This window comes from Andrena cerasifolii, chromosome 10, assembly GCF_050908995.1.
Source record: "Andrena cerasifolii isolate SP2316 chromosome 10, iyAndCera1_principal, whole genome shotgun sequence".
In the NCBI taxonomy this organism is placed as follows: Eukaryota; Metazoa; Arthropoda; class Insecta; order Hymenoptera; family Andrenidae; genus Andrena; species Andrena cerasifolii.
In genome coordinates, this window is record NC_135127.1 from 9,660,717 (window position 1) to 9,680,093 (window position 19,377).

At 46.9% G+C, this 19,377-nt stretch overlaps 3 protein-coding genes across 4 annotated transcripts; 1 reads left to right on the forward strand and 2 right to left on the reverse strand.

Moving 5' to 3' along the window:
• Positions 1-12,598: 12,598 nt before the first annotated feature.
• Tpx-3 (thioredoxin peroxidase 3) lies at positions 12,599-13,862 on the reverse strand. The gene is made up of 3 exons (XM_076822591.1): positions 13,516-13,862; positions 13,211-13,443; positions 12,599-13,137 (listed from the first exon to the last, which is right to left on the reverse strand). Exons 1-3 carry the CDS (start codon positions 13,555-13,557, stop codon positions 12,678-12,680), a joined length of 735 nt encoding a protein of 244 aa, XP_076678706.1. The 5' UTR covers positions 13,558-13,862; the 3' UTR covers positions 12,599-12,677.
• A 132-nt stretch (positions 13,863-13,994) lies between these two features.
• Positions 13,995-16,959, reverse strand: Nelf-a (Negative elongation factor A). The gene is made up of 6 exons (XM_076822588.1): positions 16,719-16,959; positions 15,914-16,346; positions 15,413-15,826; positions 15,145-15,341; positions 14,979-15,078; positions 13,995-14,904 (listed from the first exon to the last, which is right to left on the reverse strand). Exons 1-6 carry the CDS (start codon positions 16,926-16,928, stop codon positions 14,672-14,674), a joined length of 1,587 nt encoding a protein of 528 aa, XP_076678703.1. The 5' UTR covers positions 16,929-16,959; the 3' UTR covers positions 13,995-14,671.
• Positions 16,960-17,392: 433 nt separating this feature from the next.
• Positions 17,393-19,359, forward strand: P53 (p53). 2 transcript variants are annotated; one of them, XM_076822589.1, is made up of 3 exons: positions 17,393-17,618; positions 17,995-18,226; positions 18,304-19,359. In XM_076822589.1, exons 1-3 carry the CDS (start codon positions 17,533-17,535, stop codon positions 19,027-19,029), a joined length of 1,044 nt encoding a protein of 347 aa, XP_076678704.1. In that variant the 5' UTR covers positions 17,393-17,532; the 3' UTR covers positions 19,030-19,359. The 2 variants fall into 2 exon arrangements, with proteins under 2 accessions (XP_076678704.1, XP_076678705.1); XM_076822590.1 differs by having other exon boundaries at positions 17,455-17,701.
• Positions 19,360-19,377: the final 18 nt, after the last annotated feature.

Below are 19,377 nucleotides of genomic sequence, written 5' to 3' on the forward strand. Positions count from 1 at the left end.
GTGAACTATAAAATAATTGTTCTACCAAATGATAGATCTAATTAAAAGAAGTAGCTTTTGCTTTTAAACTTTTTCCTGTCTCTTACAGTTCGCGAGTTATAACACAAAATCGGAAAATAACCGAATTTTCAGAGGTTAATTTCAGCCTCTTCGAGTGAATTTGGGCAGCAAACAAAAATTGCATTGTAATCAGGAGGAAATCCCCTACATATTCATAAAGTTTCAGAATTTTTTTAATTTTCGGGTTCGGGACCTTTTAAGCTAAAAAAAATTAGCTTCTATACATTCTTATGGAACCGTTTCCACCAAAAGCAAAGCTAAAACATAGCAGGATGTGCTTATACAGTTTGTCAGAATATTTGCTTAAACACAGCATGAGTAATGCAGATTTAATGATAGGTACGTCCGAATTGCAAATGCTGCGTTCCGATTAGTTGTATTTTATCGAGTTTCTCGGTGCACGTTTTAAATACCATGGAGGACGATTACGAGTATAGTTAAGCATTAGTTGACGCATCGGGAGATATACCCGGATGAAGAAGCTGCGTAGAAAGGGGAAACAACGAGAACTGAATCACGTTGAAGTGTAACCGATGTCGAAGAACATTAATTCCGCATGGCCGATGGCGACGAGTGGATTAATCGCAGCTCGATTGATTAAACACGATTTATACCGTTAATAAACGACGGCATTGGATATTTAAAGCGGCTCATTAACTCGGTAATTGCGATGAAAGGATGTTATCCACAAGCGTGTACCAGTCGATCGATCGATTCCAATTTCGTTCCAGTTACTCTTGTACAGTTGTGTCCGCTGCGGAACAACGTTTTCCCAATTGCTAACAAGCCGATTGGAAAATTCAGCCGTTCGTCGATATCGTTGCTAAAAGGAGGAGGAGAAAGGAAACATCTATTTCCTTCCATTCCATTCGTCGTGAAAAACGGAAGGGTGGCTTCTACGAGGATTGTCGACGCATCGTTAAATCACGACCATCACTAACGACTCGCGACCTTCTACGATACCGTAATCTCTGATAGGTTCTTACAATATTGAAAGAGCGACCTCGATAATGTCGATACCTGCTAAAGATCAACGAGCATTCAAACTGTGGAGGAAATAAATAGGAATGATTTTCGTAGAGAATGGTACCTCGACAGAAAATCTGCAAAGATTTCAGTAATTAGTAGAAGAATCAAAGCGGTGATAGAAATTAGAATTATCAAAGTAACTTCAAGTTTCCAACCACATTTAAACAATGTTCTCCATTATGGTTAACAATTTCTACGCGCTTCGAGTAAAATAAACCACCACAAATTGCTGCTACCAAAAAAAACACGCGCCTCTGCTCGTTTTCCAACACCCTGTTAAATCCTTGGAGAGAAAGAGAGAGCGTGTTATGTCGAACCTCGCACCTTTCAAAAATCTTCCCCCCGAGCATCCAAACACCCGTCAATTAGCCCCCTCTGGGCACACCCTCCCCTGAATAGAGGTTTCTCGGATTCGAAAAACCGTGTTAGGATTCTGTTTGCCAGGGAATCGAGAATTCACCGGCTCTTATTGTCGGCTGCAATCTAGAGTCGAGTTGCACACCTCCCCCGTTGCCGTTCCCGCGCGCCCCAGTCTCAGGGTAATTTAACACGTCGAAGGGGATGACAACGGTCTCGAAGCCCCCGTGTCCTTCTTCGAGGTCTCTAGTAAGTGACGATCGTGTTACACCGGCGAATTCACGAAATCTTGGGCAGAATCTATTCTTCGATCATCCCTTAGGTGATTGGTCTCATTACTTCTACCCTGGCTTTAATCTCGGACAGAAAAAAATATTTTCTGCAAGCTTAAAGATCCCTCCTTAGATCCCAAAATAGTTTAATCCAATATGACCAACAGTTTGTTTAAAAAAAAATTCTTAAATATCAGTTGCTTTTGTGGCTGTTAGACGAGAATCCCCCCGAAAGTTAGCGTTCTTGATGAAACGATTTACAAGGGTAGATTCCAGATCTGGGCTCTTTTTTAATAGGAAAATACTTGAAACCTACAAGCAGATGTTAACAGTAACAACTAACTCTTCCCCTTCTCCAAGTTATAGATTCGAAAGCAGATTCAAATACAGCAGAGGGAAATCAAAAGTAGATCATTCAGAATCAGTGCTGACATTAACGTAAATCACAATTAATTGCCAAATTCCTTACGGTCAGCCGTGTAGATCGAAGCTGCTTAGACAACAATCTTAATACTTCCCGCGACTTCTACATAGAGAACTTTGTAAAAATAATCTATAACGTCCAGAAAATACAGCCTACTGTGAGTCCCCAGAAATAAGCTTATAATCTAATATACATTTGAATCCGAGTCCATAAAAAGAGTATAGATCACAGGGGGGCTAAGTGGCCCCACATAAATTCCAAAACCCCTGAGCACACGAAGTAGACCATGAATACACACTCTCCACTCGGCATCGGGGACCCCTCGTTTATTTTCCCCTTCACTGAGCCATTCTGCCCATGTCGTTGTCTCCCAACAAATCTCGTGATCGATGCAACGGTGCCATCAAAACACGAGCGAGCCCAATTCCTCCGAAGAATACACGAATTTCCAAGTCCGCGGGGGTCCAGGACCCCACAGCACGGCCGATTCCACGTCAGCTACGTCAACTCGTAGGCGTCACTCTGGGCCAGAGAAAGGAATCGGTAATTCCTAATGGTTGAACGTTCTCCGCGACGCAGAAGGGATCCCCGGTCGTTAGTAAATTAAACATCCGCGATCCGAGCGGGGGAGAGTCGCGTGACCACCCGAACGACCTCTGTTTAAACAGCACCCTCGAAGTATGACGAAGGTTCACGCAAGTGTCGCGTAATTCGCGTGATTCGCGATGCAGCTCAATCGATACCGGCTAGGCGGAGCGGCCCGTTAATTGCTGTAGCACAGAAGTCGGCTCATTTGTTTAAAGCTTCATCGCCCGGCTAATCGAGTTAATTACCAGGGCTGATAAAGCGCGGCGACTTCGCGACAGCTGCGCGGAAGAAAAAAAAAGGCCAGACGGCGCAGATGACGCCGCTCTGCTGGCCTCGGCCAATTTATGGCGGCCATTATCGCGATCCTTCCGTGACCGTTATTATCCGGCGCCGCGGGACAATTACTCTAATGGAATAATTTTTTGGAAAAATCTATCGCGACCACGGGACAAAGGTTTCCGCGGCCGCACCCCGGCCGCGCGATCAGACGCTCGTTAGCCGGCCACGATGACACGACACGGCTTCTTCGGGGAGGAGATGAGTGGTCTGGAATTGGAGGAATTGCGGGGAGAGGCGCGATAGCGGGGGCGCTGATTCGAGGGGTTGATTGCGTGGCGCGTCGCTCGAGAGGGTGATTGCAAGGTAAATCTTAGTCGACGCGCGTTGATTGCGCGCATGAAGAGCACGTAGAACTGGGTTCTTTGCTTCTTTTCACGGGGTGCGTAAAACATTTCACGACTTTAACGAAGAAACATTATTGACTAATCGATGAACTCTATCAGCAACCCGTGAATAAGATTAATAGAGATTAGAGATTAATAGAGATTAATCCAACAACAGGCGACACCTCTCTGTCCCCGATCCACCATCTCATTTATCCTCCCTCCATCCCTCTTCATCGTCACATCCTCGAAATCGTTCGCGCAGAGAGCCAGAGGCTCGCCAAAGCGCCGCGACCCCTCGGAACGTCGAGGAGAGTGTTCCGAGAGAAACGCGAGGCAAGTGGAGCCGCGTTGTCCGACTTGAAGTAGTACGATCGTCGCTCGGCCCGGCCGGGATCCGAACTCGGGGAAAAGGTCCGAGCGGGGGCGGAAGGAGGACTGGTTCGGGCCCTCGGTCACAGAGGAAACCGGCTCCGACACGACGACAAAGAGGAAAAGCGAAAGAGAGAGGAGAGAGTGAACGGGAGCAAGAGTGGAGAGAGTCAATGGGTATAAGCACTAAGCGCGTAACTATAAAAGGAGCCGGGGGTTGCGAATCGTCGCTAGATTAAAAAGAGGCTCCCTTTTTCGCTTGCTCTTTTATGCCTGTCCGCCGCGCCCCACACGCATCATGTGCCTACCAACGTTTCACGTTCCTTTTTCTCTCTCTCTCTCTCTCTCTTTTCCTACGTACGCGCACGCACACAGCGCGGGGGCGAGTTAACACAGAAAAGCAGACTGCGAATCCGTACACAATCGCCTTCTTATGCACGCGCACACGTTCGATATCTCGCGCGACCGTCCTCTGTAAAAAGCAATTCGATCTGGCAGCGCGGTATAAGCCCCTCCGCAGCCCTTTCTCCCTCTATCCCTTTTAGTTCCAAGCTCGCGAGCTCGCGTCAATCTTCCTGCGGGATTCGACTTTCGATCAAGCCCCGTGGAGATCGAGGCGTGTTTCGGGGGTGTTTCCCGCTCTACCTGCTCCCTCCTCAAAACGATGTTCATATGCTCGTCGCTGGTGCTTTTAATTTTAATGCGAGTGCTTGAAGAACAGCTGTTTTATTTCCAACAGTTTGGGATATAAATTACAGGGCAAGAATTCTGCATTCGTAGCTTGTTTAATCTACTTCACCCTGAAAGCTCCGAACCGCTTTTCAACGCTCCCTCCGCCAAGAATGGCGTCCGGAAAATTTTTGCGAAATTCCACGATTCGCCGCAGCCTCGCTGTCCCTCCCCCGTTCCGCCGCGAAGTGGAGGCATTGTTCGAAATAACGAACGGCACGCTTCTTATTCCTTTTCCCCCGAAAGTGCCTCGCTTTCGTACGCTCGCGCATACACGCCTGGAAACGTGTGCACGGTGCACCGGGCGGGCAGGTCGGTCGCATATGTTGGAGAGCCGGCACAATGCCGCGTGATCGTATTACAATTCACAATACGCCGCCGTCAGCTCTAATGCTGCAAGAGGGAGGAAGAGGGGAGGAGCGAGGGAGAGGACGGGTACTAATCAACCCTTTCGACGAAATTTCAATCGGCATTCTCGCGGCTGCGCTCCGTTTCGCTAAATATCGCTGCTCCATTTTCCAACCAGGCACGCTGATCACCAGGAGGGAACGCTCACACCGCTAATTAAATCGCGGCTCCTGTCATTTTTCCCTTCTCTTTTCCACTCCGTCATTGTTTTCGCGATTTCGAAACGCGCACTCACGTCCGTCGCTGTAAACCTCTCCGCTTCCCCGTCTGCTCTGTACGAACGTGTATTTTTTAAAAAACGTAAAGAGAATCGAGGGTGCAAAAATCTGTGGGAGTTCGAGGTGCACTCGCGGACGATTAATAATTGCACGGAGTACCACGTACTTACCACCTTGGTGACTAATGTTAGAGCTCTTGGCACGTACAGGCTCCCCGTTCCTTCGTTACTGTCCACCTTTTTTCTTCATCTTTTTACGCGACTATAATTATCTGGTCGGTCGTTGTCTCCCGCGTTGATCCTGAAACGCGGGAGGAAAGAGATCGCACGCAGCAAGTAAATGGATGGATGAACCCGAGCGAAAAAGGGTGCCTTTGAGCCGGCCGAGTCTCGTCGCTGCCAGATTAATTAACGAAGCACTCGCCCGGGGTCCAGAAAAGGATCAACAACACCGATACCCGGGGATACCAAGGGCTAATAGACAGGTGGTACTATCTACTTGACCATCAGTCTGCTCCTCGATCGGCCTTCTTTGGCAATCGCCAATTAATCGTCGCGACCCACGAACCTTCGACTTTTAATCATTTCACAATGTCGCGTTATTAGTGACAATACCTGCTGTGATAATGGGAGTAGTACTTTAAACATTCCTTCGCTCTTGAGCTTCTATATCATCTTCCTTGTCCATTAAAATTTCCCTCGAATGTGCTAGTGTTCAAGTCGCGTGTTCCTCAAGTTGCATTAGTTCTTCCATCGCTGCTAACGAAGCTATTCCATAGACAGAAATGAAGAATGCATATTCGTTATTTAGATTTCCTTCTAATTCCCTCGCGGACAATACAAAATTATGCAAAACCTATTATCAGTATTCTGGAATCATCCAAACGATAATTTAACGAAAGCTCCATCCACGATCGCTGTTAATTTCGCCGCGAGTCAATCAAACAGCGCAATTACAGCGAAATGGGACGAATTAAGAGATATTTCCATACGTCCGTCTGGCAGGGTGCAACGGATAAACGCCGACACAGCCAATGCTCGCACGATTATTAATCATGCGCGTTCTCGTTTCGCATTATTCCCTTTCCCGCCGCGTTCGGATGCAGCAGGCTAATTGCTCGACTGCAATCGCGATTACCACCGGTCCCCTGTCCCCGGATGGCAACTTCCATTTAACACGTAAGCCGCGCGGCAAGATCGATCAATGAGAAATTCATTGGACAGAATAAATAATCGTTGAAATCCACGCGGTGCTCATTGAACAGAGAGAGAGAGCGAGCTCCGTCGACGGCACGGCAAACTTCTCGTCGATCAAGAGTAATTAATTTGGAGGATTAAACGAATCTTAACCTCGCTCCTCTTTGTCCGCCCGTAAGCATCGACAACAGAGGTGGGCGCGTTTTATTTCTCGAGGGTGGTCGTGTCAAAGGTTCGGACACGTCCATCTAAGTAATTACTGGAGCTTTAGGAGCGTCGCAGTTGGGGTGGACGATGTTGATTACACGTGAGATAAGATACAACTGCTCCACCTTTGCACGCTTCGTGAGCCACGGCTTCTGTTTCCGCCCCCCCTCGTGCTCCGACGATATTCCCTTAATCGCTCGAGTATTCATTTATCAGGTCATCGAGGGAGTCGCGTTTTAGGAATCCTCCTCTCTCTCGAGTGTCTGCCCTATGCTGACCCTGTTCTACTTAAATTACGCTCAGTCGATCAATTTGCTTCTTAAACGATGTAATCGTTCGTCACTGATTACCTTAATATATAAAGCAGAGAGCTTCTATATGTTTGCGTGTTTGTCTTTCGCCTAAAAACATTCGAACGATAACCTCTGGGAACACGAAACGTGGCTTAGCTCATTACGCCTGACTAATCCAGATGAATGTGACCATTTTCACAAAACAAAACACTGAAAACAATGTATTTGTTTTTATAAAATCAGAATCTAAATTTCGGGCGAAGCCGAGTAGTAAAGCTAGTTTAGAAATATAGACAACAGATGGGATGTAAGAATGGAACGAGTCTTCGTCAAACAACCCCTTACCCTTTGCTTCCTGAACTCCCCAAGAAGTTGTGTCTACAGTTCGCTAAATGCAGCTAGATTTCAAATAAAGTTTCACTCTCGACTGAGGGGAATATCCTCGCCCCACCCCCGGTTGCGATAATAATTTCTCCGTTCGAATCGTCTCTTTGAAATAAAAAAAAAACAGCAGCGCGTACATGAAAAAAGCGTTCATAGAAGGGGCGATGCGCTTTTGCCAGGACAAAAGAGCGTCGCGTGTCCCGACGTCAATTCGTCAGGATTGCACGCGCGACCAATGACGAAGCATCGGCGAAACAATCGGGTCCCGGTCCCGGCGGCTGGATTCTGAGGCTTCGCCGCGCGTCCACGCGAGCCAAAGACGAAAATTAAGTCGCCCGTTTCAACCCCCCTCCGGTCCCAGGTCCACTAATAGACCCCGTCGTGTCCGTTGCCCGTGGGGGTGAACTACCAGCGTTGATCCTACTCTCGGGCGGATAATCGACTGAAAATAACCCCAAGAGACATCCACCCGGGGACCAGCCCCCCTCCGACGGTCTCTCGAATACAGGTCGGTGCATCTGTTCCGTTTTGAAAGGACCGAATGACTCCGACAATTAGAGAGAGGAGCAGCAGCGGCGGGCGAAAATCCCGGCGAAACGCTTCTTCTTTTCTTGCTCATGGTATATTCACGGTCGCCGAGATTGCGCCCCCCCCCCCCCTCGGTGCTTCTGGGGGACGGGGGTTGAATCGGGCAGATTAAATCGGACGGAGGAACGATTACGTCGCGTTTCGACGGAGACACTGAGTCTCCTGCCGAGAGTGTTCCGTCTCCTTGCTTCAGCCTTCGTGTCTTGTCATTCTTCGTCGAACGTTCGGCTGAATTTTCTTGGGAGGGGTAGGGGGTTGTAGAAGTAGCTACACGATTCGATGGAAGAAGATCGAAATTTTTTCAATTTCAATTTTTTTCAAAACGACGACACACGTCAGCTAGAAAACTAATTGCGCTAGCTTCTAAAAAAAACTCAAGTCGTTTGGACCAATTTTCAAAAAGTTATGCGATTTTAAAGAGATCATAGTAAAGAATTGAACAACAAACTTCACGTATCTCGCCAAAATGGAGCTACATATATACGGTGTCGAGATAATTCGACTGTATCAACCTGCCCCTGTATCAACCAGCCCCGGTCTCCCCTACGGGTGCTAAAAAGTTGTTTTACATTTGAGGATCCCAGTGGAAAACAAGCACATGCCAACGTTTTCTGATTTTAGAGGAAAATAGGTCGAAGGAGAAATTATTTTCATAAGAAATGCGGTACGATATTCTAATTATTTTAAGCGCTACTTGAACTAGATGGTAAATGACAACTATTATCAAATTTTTGCTGAAAAATTACTTCTACTAGGTCAGTTTTTAGTGCATTTTACTTCGAGTAAATCATTGGTTATTAGCTCCTATAATTTGAATATTTTTTAACAAATTGTACAATTATATTGCTAAATATGTGTTGTGTATTTAGTAAATACCTAAGAAATAATAGTATAAATACTTAAACTCTCTATCGGTTATATCCATTTTGAAAACATTGTAAGATGTGTGTGACATGGGCCCCTCTTCCACTACATTTGTTTTTTCACAACGCGAAAAAATTTTAATATGATTTTGCTGGGAGAAACGCACGTGCTATTATATTAGGAGGTGGTGGAATTACACTACATTGCAGGAACTAATTAATGCTGCAAAAAACGCAAATTTATGTGGCATGTGCCTGTTTTCCACTGGTCCCCTAATTTTTACAGAGGCTTATTGTTAGTTTTGAAGTTTTAGAATCACCCCAATCGCTGCCGAAGTTTATCAGAGTGGTTGATCCTCCGAGAGTATCCTATCGCTTTTTCCATAAATTTGCAACTTCCACCCCTCCCTGGCTACCCCCCTCGATAAAACAAAAGCCGATACCCAGGAAGCTTCACGTGATAGGCGGGTGCAATGAAGCTACCTTCCGGTGATGCGCGCGTTTAGCGGTCGCCAGAGGAGAAAAAAAGCCCGGTACGGTATTAAATGAACGAACCACCCCCTCTGATGTAGCTGGCTCTCGGACAAGGCACCGTCCACCCCAACCCGCGCTATCCACTTACCGCACGAATGGACGAGGTGGTCATCAGATCGATGAAAAGAGATTCGCGACACGCCACCGCCCCGCTCGCTGCACCCTCCACGCTAAAACTGCAACCTCCAACCCCCCCCCCCCCCTGTTCACCAGCCCACCCCGCGTCTACGGCCTGAAACGAAGCCAATCGGCCCACGGGGCACGAAACTCTCTCGTGTAGCCGTGATCTAATTGCGCCCACTCAAACTGGATCAAAACAATGCGACGCACGAGCTCGCGCGTTCGCATTTAGCTAAATGCACCTTTTGTCGCTGCCATTGGCCGCTCGAGTCGCGAATCGGGCGACAAAACAGCTCGTTGTTTACGTTCACCTAGAGGGGGGTGGCAGTGTACCTATCAAAGCGCACTTAATGCCAGCTTTAATTACAAGTGTCCGCGACACAATGAGGCACTCCTCCGCGTCATCCTGCAGACACATCTCCATGCGTCGACCATTTACAATTCATCTCGACGAGCTTTCGAGTCACCGTAGGAACGTGATTTCGCTCGCCGGGATCTATTCGGAATTTCCGGGTAACTCAGCCCGTTGCGAAAGGTCGCGCGCTGCCCGTCGAAAACCATGGCTACCAGATCCCAGAAGAGCGGTGGCAGGAATTCGACGAGCGCAGCAGCTAATCCGATTAGCCGATCGCCTTCGAATGCGCTCCGGTAACCGGAAGGCCAGTGTGAAAGTGCTAAACGAGCAATAAGAAAGGTAATGGCGATGCTCAAAGCCAAGAACCCGGCCCCTCGGAGCCCCGTGATGGGCGGGCAGAGGCCCGAGGGTGGTTGCCGCGAAGGGGTGGAGGACCGCGCGCGCAATTACGGATTTTGAGTGACAGATGCTCGCCCAGTCGGCAGTCGGAAGATTAAAACAAGTAATCAAAGCCCTGGTAGCCACCCCGGGATGGATATGGATGGATGCATCCCCTCTCTCACTCCACCACCGAGCAACCCCTCTGACGGTGTCTCCTCGTTTTCGTGGCCGCGCCACGTTTCCCTCCTCGCCCTCCAGCCATCCCTGCCGGCGTCGAACCACCGAGGGTAACCCCCAGCTACTATAATATCCACCTATCAAGCCGCGCTCTGAATGCTCCTTTAAGAAAATGTTCCTTTTTCGCGAGCAGTCGCTAGCTGGTAGGTTATTAGACGGCTCCGCGAGGGGAGAAGAGCGGGCCGGGGACTTTGAGAGTAGGGTGGAGGGCCTAAAGAGGCTCAAACGACGGGAGCGAGTTCTATTTCACGAGAAACGATAGAGAGGATCCTCTTTGACGCGCTCGCTGGCTCGTTCGCTTCGATCGCTGGTCCTAACAATAATCGACGAGCCGGCTGAGTTTTTCTCCGCCGGCGAAGAACGGCCGGCCGGCGCGGTGGGAAAGCTAATGACGTTGACCGCGATAGAGTCGCTCGCTTTGAAGCGATTCTCCTGGACGCGGCATCTTTAACGTCCCTGGATTAACTCCGACATGTAAATTGACGGCGAACTATCTGCCGACTGAAGAATCCCTATTTCGCGCAGAGAAATAGGGATAACGAGGAGAAATGTTAAGGTCGTTTAAGCGTTAGTTACGGGCAACAAGAGGAGCAATTAGAACGGGAAGCCGTACAGTAGCCCCAACAATCGCGGGGGTGGAACAAACCGGCGGCGATAGGCGACTAGGAAGTCGATTAGAACAGGAAAATCCCTCCGTCCCGGCGACGACATAATCCACGGCTCACTCTTAATCGGACGGACATTACCGACGAATCGGCGAGCGTCAAAAGGAAAATCGATACCCGCCGTCCTGGCCAGGAATCGAGCGCAAAAGGGAGGAGGAGTAGCGTGATTCGATTCTGCAAACTTCCCGAAGGGATGAACGCGAATCAATGGAAAAAATCAATCTCGCTATTGTGGCCACGGTTTAATCCGTAAGCTCCTTTCTACGATTTCAGCCGGTTATATTCAGCATTTGCTGGACCCCGCTTTCCATACTCCCGCTCTTCATCCACCGCGACACAAAAAAAAGGATACCGCGACAGGGAGGAATCGCTATCTAACGGTGGTCTTGGCTCTTTGAGCATTTCAATGGGGAAAAATAGGAGAAGGGAAACGTGTGTGTGCAGTTTTTAATTATCCGAAACCCAGGAGGGGTAGTTCTGTCTATACAGAGTTTATAGAGTTTAGAGTTAGATTTATCATCGATCTTCGTGCCGACGCTTGGAAGTAAATCCTAGCGGCTCAAAGACACGAGTTAGGTCTGCTCCCTGAAATATGTTTAATCCCGAGAATTCGGCTTGCAAAGGACAGGATTGGATTCTGTAGGGCGAGAGAGGATGAGCCGTTTATCTCGGGCGTCGCTTTTCAGTTTTTCCCTCTCAGTACCCTGTCTATCTTACGCCACCACCCTCTTCTCCGGTTACTTCATCCCTTCCTTCGGGGCGTCGCCGGCGACGGTATCTGCTTCGCGGAATAATAAGCTCTCTCTTATAAATTTATCACGGTCTCAGGAATCAGCCTCCTCCTCGACACCCTTCCCTATCGAATCTACAGCTTAATTGGAGCTCTCTGTCTTTACACCTCGACGGCGGTAGTTACCTCTGTTGCGCCAGCGTTGATTTTTCCACAAGCTGTTTCTTCTTCGTGCGTTTCGAACTTCTGGCAAAATTTGCCACAGAGAGACGTTAAGGGAAAATAAATTACAACGTTCGTAGAAGAAGCTGAACAGTGGAAGTAATTGTTAGGAGAGGACAATTTTTAGAGAAACTACTCTGTTATTACCCAAGTAGGGGTAGTGGTCGGTCTCTATGACACCCAGCGTCCCTTGCCTACGTAAATTCGAAGGGGAAGGGCTTTTGTAGCGAAAACGACGGAAGAGAGAGTGGGTAATCCGGAACGGCCTCTGAGAGATTTGACCCGCCGCTCTATTACTTCCATCGCCACAAAGAATCAAATTAACCAGCACAAGATTGCTCTCCGGAATTCACCCCTCGATCCTCTGCATCACACGCGTACATACGAGCGTTCACGCACCTTTTTCTTCCCCTCCTGCTTTCTATTCGAGCACCGCGAGCCCTTGGTGCCCTTTCGCCTCTGATTGAAGCACCCCCCGAGCGCGCACACCCTCCACCTTATTGGGAAAAATAAACTTCTACCTACGAGAAGCTCGATCATACAAACACGCGTGCCTTCGGTTATTCGTTTGCTCTCTCCCCGATGTTCCGTTCCGAAAAGGGGGAACTGCCGTTTCACTTCGTTAACGGATCGGGGAAAAATTATCAGTCGCGAATGTTGTAATTAAAGGAAACGATGGGGGAGGATGAAATAAACACGATCTGCAGATTTGTGTTGCCGTTTTATTTATATATTATTTTACATTACATTACATCGTCGTATAAAAATTGTTATACTCGCCGCTTAATTCACTGACTCAAAGTATTCCTTGCTCTCTTTCGGGTTCGGTTTGATCGTCTTGGAATCCGGCTGCCAGTTCGCTGGACAGACTTCTCCGTGCTTCTCGACAAATTGGAAGGCCTTAAGGAGCCTCAGCGTCTCCTCCACGCTTCTGCCCACGGGTAAATCGTTCACGCTGAATTGCCTGAGTATTCCATCCTTGTCTATGATGAAAAGTCCTCTTAAGGCAATTCCGGCATCTTGGAGCAGGACACCATATTTAGTTGATATTTGTTTGTTAAAATCGCTGAGCAGTGGGTAGCCCAAGTTTCCACCCAGCCCACCCTGTTTTCTCGGTGTGTTGATCCACGCCAAGTGGCTGAAGTGGGAATCAGTTGAGACCCCGATCACTTGCGTGCCCAGGGCCTTGAACTCTGAGATTCGTTCACTGAACGCTATCAACTCTGTCGGGCATACGAACGTGCTACAAACGAGAACCTGGATTTAGTTTCGTTAACAATTTAGCTCACTTCGGACTGCGATCATTTATCACTTACAAATCTAGAGGGTAAAAAAATAGAACAACGTATTTCCCTCTGTAGCCTTCTAATTTTATTTCTTTGAAGTCACCGTCGACCACCGCGGTCCCGCAGAAATCTGGTGCGGGTTTTTGAACCTGAGGTCCCTGAACGCGACAGCATAGGAGCTTAGAACTAACACAGATGCTGCGAGCATTTTCTACTAACGTTGGATTCTTCGCTTTCGTCAGAATCGATGCTGCAGCAAAGGCCTGCGAATGTACCATACAGAAAATCAGAAATTCCGCCTTCTCCGTTCGCGTGCTTAAATAGTAGTAACTTACCTTGCAAGCCTGAGGACGCAAAGATGTGAACAGTCGGAGCATTATGAATGTAGGAGTCACTGCTTATAGGAAAATGCAAAAATACTTGGATTAAATAAAAGTGAGATTCTGGATTCCGTTAAATTACAGAAACACGTCGCTCGACTAAATATCGACTGCGAGTCTTCGGTCGGCTCGTAAACAGGTTATGTAACTCACACTGCACGCAAATTACGCATTTTCATTAAGTACAACGTAAGAGAGTCATTAAATTCGTCGAAGTGGTTGAAAACTTGCCCACGTTTACTTGCTCGATCGCTGTCAGAAAATGTTTAAAAAATTAATACGAGTTAGCCGCTCGTGTAACACGCTTGCACAAAGTGCAACATAGATGGCAGCATATGTTAGGATATCTAAATGACCTTGGACTCGGAGCATCGCACATATCGAGACAGTATCGATTGCCACTGAACACTGGATATCTTTAATTAAATAGAAGGTTAGTCAATATAATCATATTTTATTCAAATAACAATGTTATAAGTTTTATGTTCATTCTTCTCTTAATGGGGGAGAACATATATTTATATATTTATATATAAATTTAAATATATATAAATTCAAATTATGAGCGACAATCGCTGTATTCGAACTAGCAGCGTCTGGTTTCCCCCGCAATGGAAGATATCACATTATCTCTTGATAAATAGCATTTAACGCTCTAAGTAAATGATAACCGACTTGAGAATTTTGCTCATCGTCGGCGAAACCAGACACGCGTCAGAAACACAGGCTCTTCTTTACTTCCGTAATATCTGAAACTCTCGTTAGATCTGCCGTTAAACGCTACTCTCCGATAACAAAAAGGAAACTAAGAATTTTCACCCGCGCGCGGCGATGTTCCACGATTTCGCGAGGCGACATCGGGACGCCCTGGCTCGCGCGTGTATTTCGGATCAACACAAACAGTTTTCGCATGTAACTTTAACATGTACATATTCAAAGCTTTACTACAAGAAACATGATACACAAGTCTGCTTACACCGTATACAGGTCACGCGGGTCGCGCATTGTGCTTGACGTTCCTTTACTCCAGAAACAAACATGAAAAACAATGACAGGATGACTGACCCGTGTAACCGTTAACTAGAGTAATCTCTCTCTTTTCATTAATCTTTTAATTGGAAGCCGTGGCGGTCGCGCTGGGAGCGGGTGTCGCAGCGGACGTAGATTCCTCTGTAACGATCCGTCGATTCTTCTTTATCCTCTTCCATTCGCCGTTCGTGTAATTCATTTGGAAATGCGTCTCGACCAGCATGGGCACAGTCGTGCCGTCCGACTGAGTCACCTCTTCGATATTCTCCGATAGCATCACCGTGACGATATTCCCCAATTTCGGGCAGGGATTATCTAGATACGTAACACGCAGCTGTCAGTAAAACACGCCAAGGGATACTTAAATGATTCCCGAACGTAATACATACCCCTCGAGCCAGCCATGAAACCTAGAATGAGAGCCTTCTCCGGTCGAGTCACTTTATTAGCCGTTCTAAACATTTCTTGTGCTTCTAACATTTGTTCTCGCTGGAAGCATAGAAAAAGGAACCAATGACTCACGTCACTTATCGTGCCGGACGTGCTTATACGTACCGTGAGAGACAGTCCCTTTCTCGTGTTGGCAGCCGCGTTGGCAGGCTGCGCGGTAGTTTGTATACGGATCTGCGTAACAGTCTGAGCTGGTCTGACTGTTTGCACTCCAACCGGCGTACTCTCCACCGGCGTGATGACCGTTGGCGTTGTAACCGGTGCTGGTGTACTTGGAGTCGTAGGTGTGCTAGGTGTAGTAGCTGCGTAAGGAACAATTTATTATTCTCTGTGCACTGAACGCGTGATAAGATCGCTGCGCTTAGAAACGTACGCGTTTGCGGTGTAGTTGCTGCGGTCACTCCGCTCGGAGTAGTAGGCGTCGCGTAAGGCTGCACGGGCGCCACAGGGGTGATCGGAGTAGCCGGTGGATTGATCGAAGCCAATCCCTGAGCATATTCGGGGGTTGTCGATGTCTCCGTGGTGGTTGTCGCCGTGGACGCGGCGGCGGCCGCGGCCGCTTGAGCTTCCGCGACTTTCTTCTGCTGTTCTTCCAGTTCCAGCATTTTCTTTCGCTTCTTCGCCTGAGCATATCCGAGTGGCTGCTCGTTAATGTCCAGCAATTTAATGCCGCCGTCTTTACGGATTCTACTGCTAAGAGGTGTTCTACTAGACATGGAGGAGCTTGTAATAGAAGGTGATCTAAAGCCACTCGTCGGCACTCTGCTAGGAATACCTTTCAGTGGTGCTGGAAATAATAGGCATGACATTATCTTCTGACTCTGCGCGTGTCCTCTCGAAGCGGTACTCGGCCTTACTGTGTACAGAGACTTACTTGTGTCAGTCATCTTTCTGGGCATTCCTCTGCTCCTTACGGGCACCGTGGGAGCAGTGCTCTTTTTCAAATTATTCGCCGCATCTGTACTCTTTTGGAGCAGCTCTGCCCTCAGTGCGGCGCTTTTCGGCTTTCTCTTCAAAGTGAAATGCTTCACCGGCGCTGGTTGCTGACCAACCACTGAAGTCAGCGCAGTCTTATTAAGATAATGACATTCTAATGGAAGCATAGCCGGATCATTCTGCTTTTTCAACAACTTTCGAAGATCATTGACTAGCTCCCCAAAGATGGGTCTGTGCTCGTCCAAGTCTGTGATGTCTGTGTTCAAGGAACCCGTCGAGGGGAAAGTTTTCATCGCTTCGGATAACATCGATACCCACAGCTCGCTGTCCAACGACGCCACCTCAATGATTTCTTCCAGTTCAACGCGCCACTGTAGAGGTCAGCGCAATTAAAAAATTAGAGTCGCGATTGGCAAGAATACTTCCACGTCGCTCGAAGAAACTAAACAGAGGTTTCTGGCGATCTCGACAGTTAAGATTTATAAATTCAAATGACATTTAACTCTACGGGGGGACGTTCGTCCCGCATAGAATACGAGTATTTACTAAACGTTCCAAAAACATCTAACGCCTAAGTGGAGTTAAATAAGTGGCGGGTTTGCGATGCGCGCATGTGTTTCCGTGACCGAATGCTTAGCGCGTGAAGGTAATCTTCGAGTACTCTGTAATTTCTCTTCCGTGAAAGCATTCCGTCGTGCCTTTGAGCCGCGTTAAATGTTCGGCAACGAGCGAACCGTGCTTACCTCTTCGACATTCCGCCTCGGTATGTGGAAAAACGAGAGAAGTAATTTGAGCTTGACCTGCGTCTGTAGATCTGGAAAACAGTCTTTAATGTTCCGCAGTACTTCTGCGTTGAGTTGCGAGCAAATGGAGCTCCCAGTCCAGCTATCGTTTGACGTTCCGAGCTTGTTATGAAGCCACAACGACGTATCACTATCCCTCACATTCGCCATATTGAAGTCGTTTATTTCTTGCGTTTGACGTACATTGCCGTGGCGCGCCACATGTGATTCCCGCCATAAACAATGTTACATATATTCACGAAGTGCGTGAACAATAGAGATGCATTCGAGCACGAAGAATGGAAATCAAGTAAAATTCCAACCGTAGATCGGGCACTATAAACTATATTAGAGCTGTTACTTTTTGACCCGTCAGGTACTCGGCTACCCGGAACAACTTCAAGCCATTGAACGTGGTAATGTTCCATCAGTTTTGGCTAACATCAAACAATACCACAGGCAATAAAACATGCAATTGCTAGAAGTTGTTTCGGGTAGTCGGGTACATAGACGGGTCAAAAAGTAACAGCTCTATTCGACATTATCATACACGTAACATTGCGTTCACTGTGCACGAACAGAAAATATCTGGTCACTTTACGCTACGACGTACGTTGGAAACGGTTTAAATATCGCCCGGAACGGACTTGAGGATCGAGCCTAATTTGAACAAAGGATTTTCCCGCTGATACAAATGGCGTCCCTTAGCCGCAACGTGGTTTGATAGACTTGATATTGTGAATATAAAGCGGATAGTGAAAGAAACTTTTATAACATGACGAACACAAACGGGTTCTCAGACTCGCAAGAGTCTGCGTTGTTGACGGATGATATATTTGCCACATTGAATGAAGAGTTGATGTAAGAGTTTTGCTACGATACGTTCGTCGGTATTTCAATTTTCCTTGCATCGAGCGTAGAGGATATGTAGTCTCGTCACAAAAGTATTCGTATTCTAACAGCTATCGATTTTATTGATTGATATTCTTGCAAAGGGAAGATTGTTGTTATGGATATTGATAGAAACGGGGAACGTGACAATTAAGCTGTCTAAAGTAGCTTATTACATCGCAATAATACTCCCACTGTTATTGTCAACAAACTTGGGTTGAATCTTTTTTAGCGTCTGTACTCGTCAATATTCATTCCACGATGTTTCCTTGAAAAGAGCATCTGTTGCTTCATAATTGTAAGAGTAAGAGTAGTTTGTTGACACTCTTGTTGACATTTTGTACAGAGGAGACAACACGTTCCCTTCGCTAGTAGAAGAAGTAATGAAAGAGGATATCGACCAAAAATATAATTTAACCCAGCAGTATATATCAGAAGGGAAACAAATGAAACAAGAAGAAGATGATGGGCAATATTTCCAAGAACCAGAAACATACACTCCTGTAAGAGAAGAATTCCCCGGTTGCTATAATTTCCAGTTTTCATTAGCCAATCAAGATTCTAGCAAGCATTGGGTGGTAAGTGTGTATTATTAAATTATTCGCTCGCTCCAAGTAACATTGTTTTATACAACTTGTTCCTTACGGTCGCACAGTATTCTCCGACTTTGAGAAAAGTGTTCATTAACATGGAGGAAACACTGCCGTTACGTTTCAAATGGGAGCCAGCTCTGGACGGCCTCCGTGTGCGCACTGCGATGGTGTTTAGTCTGGATCAATACGCGAGCGATCCAGTCAGGAGGTGCCATAACCACATGGCGACAAACAATACGAATAACCGGGATATAGATCCCAGACTGATCAGACACGTTGTTCGTTGCTTAGATCATTCGAGCATGTACGAGGAAAATAACGAACACCTCTCTGTACTGACGCCGCTGCGCACACCCCAAGCTGGGTCCCACTACGTGCTCATGAATTTTAAGTTTCTATGCAAAAACAGTTGCCCGTCCGGCATGAACCGTCGACCCACAGAGTTGATTTTCACCTTGGAGGACGCTCGCAAGCAAGTGTTGGGTCGACGAAGGCTTCCCGTTAGAGTCTGTAGCTGCCCGAAAAGGGACAAAAAGAAGGAAGAAGCAGAGGTGGGAGACTCGCAGGCTAACACAAAAAAGAGGAAGCTGTGTATATCCGTCGGGAAAAAGATGACGCCGTCCTGTGATACGCATGTGTTCAATGTTCAACTGAATATAATCGGAAAGGAGAACTACTTAGCGGTAATGAAATATGCATACGATATCATGGCGGGCCAAGCGACTCGAACTGGGCAATTTGAATTCTTTAAACCATACATGGATGATATACTGCGCAAAACCCCGTAATTGCATGAAACATACATACGTCTTTCATATCACCTTACGTGCCTCAATGATACGAGAGCAATATATTTTATATAATGTTATTATCCATTTGTATACGTTACAAATCTAATCTAACTCTGCATGCATCAACCATTACATTTAACTCAATGTTGATTTTAACGCGTATTACGCACATTTGCGCGTTACGTGCATTATTCGATGATGCGTGGTGCATCATTTATTTAAGCATTCTAATATTGTGATATTTATACGATAATTTTTTATACCGAAGTATGGTGTACTTCACCATTTTTAATTATACTGATAAGAAATAAACAGGTTTCTTATTTTTTTTTTTTACATTACGTA